This window comes from Tupaia chinensis, unplaced genomic scaffold (assembly GCF_000334495.1).
Source record: "Tupaia chinensis unplaced genomic scaffold, TupChi_1.0 Scaffold000330_1, whole genome shotgun sequence".
NCBI classification, from domain to species: domain Eukaryota; kingdom Metazoa; phylum Chordata; class Mammalia; order Scandentia; family Tupaiidae; genus Tupaia; species Tupaia belangeri.
In genome coordinates, this window is record NW_006159824.1 from 2,119,696 (window position 1) to 2,121,971 (window position 2,276).

The window sequence follows — 2,276 nt, forward strand, 5'->3', positions numbered from 1 at the left end:
CATTGTATGTCTCCCCTTAATATATACCAACGGTCCACAGTCTGTGGCAGAGACTGAAAGACTGGAGGACATACAAGCATTAAAAAGTGTTATGGACACTACAACCAAAGTGGAAAGAATGTGGAAGGGGAAGAGCATAGAAAAGGGAATTTGGAGAAAAAAATAGAGAGGTAAGACATTTCTGGGACACAAATATGGTTTATAATTTGTTGATCAGGACGTGCATAAATTCTCAGCTGGGCTGGACTGAGGTGTATATCATGCTGGGTGAAGTCTCTTTACAATCTAAATGATGTATAGCGATTAAATGTATAAATAATAATTAAGATTAATAAATTTAAAAATTATCATACGCTAAAAAAAATACATTGAAAATAAAATATAGTGAGGTCCAGTAGATGGTGTAGTGGTTAAGGCATTGTACTCCCACTTGGCTGACTGTGGTTCCTTTCCTAGACCCAGAGGCTTGAATCTCATACTGGACACATGTGTGTGCATGCCCGAAATCCCAGAAAGAACAGAGAAGTCATTGCAGCATAGCAGTCCCCCTGGGGGATGACTTCTCACTTTCCCTCTGTCTCTGTCTCTCTCTGGCAAGTGTACACGCCCGGTGGCAAAAAACTAAATTAATTAATTAATTAAAATAGTGCCTTGGTTTCAAAAAAATATATTAAATAACAAATCCATGGTAGAAGGACCAGCAGATGGCATCGTGGTTAAAGGCACTGGATTCCCACATGGTCAATCATAGTTTGAGTCATGGACCTGGTGGCTTGCTTTCTCACTTTCCCTTTCTCGCCCTCTCTTTGCTCAAATTAAAAAAAATAATAATAATAACAAATGGAATTAAATACTTTTTTTAAAAATATGGGGGGGGCTGGCAGGGGGTGTGGTAGTTAGGGGTGCTGGACTCCCACATGACTGACCATAGTTTGAGTTCTGGACCTGGCAGCTTGCTTTCTCACTTTCTCTCTCTCTTCTCTCACTCATTCTCTCTCACTCTGTCCCTCTCTGGTGAAATAAAATTTAAAAAAAAAAAAAGAAAGAAAGAAAAATGGTAGAATGAGTTGGCAAAAATCATGAAAGTGGTGGTAAATGGTAAAGGGGACTTCAGTGAAGGTACTTTGCTCAGCATCAGAAGGTTTTAGGAAAGCAGTAAGATCAGGGAAAGGGCCAAGGCAACCGAAACGGAAAGTGGAGGTGCCTGAACACTGGACGCAGAGCTTGAGGAGCAGGGAGTTCTCACCTTGTCTATCAAAGCAGCTCATCAAGTCCTGAACCCACTGGTCCTTGCTGCCCCCGCACAGGTTTTGGGAAGGTAGCTGGAACCTGCAGAGGAAGCATCTGTCTCAGCTGTGGCCCCCAAGTCCCTTCCCAGCTCTTTCCACATTCCGAGGGCATGACATCACCGCCAAGAAAGAGCCTCTTGCTGTGAGACCGGGAAATCCCCAGGTAGACGGGACAGGGAAATGAAAGCGAGAGAACTGGGGGAGACAGGGCCCAGGGAGGGGACGAGGTCCCCCGAATGGCGTTCAGGCTTGGCCAGAGAGGGTCCGGAGGGACTGCGGAGGCACTGCCCTCGCAGGGACCGGTGAGATTACCTAATGTAGCGTGGACAGCGATCGTAAGCTTTCAGGAGTTTCCGAAAACGCTCCATGGCGTGAACTGTCGGGGGCTTGTCAGAAGAAAGTCTTCTGTCGCAGGAACAGCTCCCGGTGACACTGCCCTCGTTGCCATCGCCTGGGCGGGATCCAGGTGGGTCAGCATAGGCTCGAGACCGGAAGTCTTCCCCGCTGGTACTTAGCCTCCAGCCTACGGCAGCCTCTCCCTTAGGACTTCGCGACCGGACCCGCGGCCTCAACCCACACGGCAACCCCCAAATCGTCCAGAATCTCACCTGGACCCAGGTGCTCTCAGCCCGGCCCCAGCCCCAGGCAGCCTTGGGGACCCTGCCCGGCTCTGCACTTAATCAGTTCAACTGCGGCGCCCCAGTCCCTCCCGCAGCCCATCTCCCCGGGACTCAGGCCCCTGGGCCCCAGCCCTGCTGGCACCAACCTGGCACAGCCAGCCACGCTGCCACGAGTAGGAGCGCAAGCGCCCAGCCCCGCTGCATCTCGCGGCTCCGCGGAGTTCGGGGGGATGGAGCCTCCTCCCTCCGTCCGACTCGGGGACAGGCTCCGGCGTGACGTGCACCCTATTTCTCAATGGCTTTCGTCTTCTCCCGCCTGCCGGAGACTGGGGGGAGACGGCGGCCGCGGGCGCGAAGTCCCGGCCGG

At 51.2% G+C, this 2,276-nt stretch overlaps 1 protein-coding gene across 1 annotated transcript in view; it reads right to left on the bottom strand.

The window, feature by feature from the left end:
- The window catches only part of CXCL16 (C-X-C motif chemokine ligand 16), a 20,996-nt gene extending 18,726 nt beyond the window's left edge, over positions 1-2,270 (bottom strand). The window contains exons 1-3 of the mRNA XM_006151855.3: positions 2,056-2,270; positions 1,602-1,740; positions 1,247-1,329 (exon numbers count right to left, since the gene is read on the bottom strand). Coding sequence (XP_006151917.1) covers positions 1,247-1,329; positions 1,602-1,740; positions 2,056-2,113 — 280 coding nt within the window. The 5' untranslated portion in view covers positions 2,114-2,270. The remainder of the gene's footprint in view (positions 1-1,246; positions 1,330-1,601; positions 1,741-2,055) is intronic.
- Between the last annotated feature and the right edge of the window lie 6 nt (positions 2,271-2,276).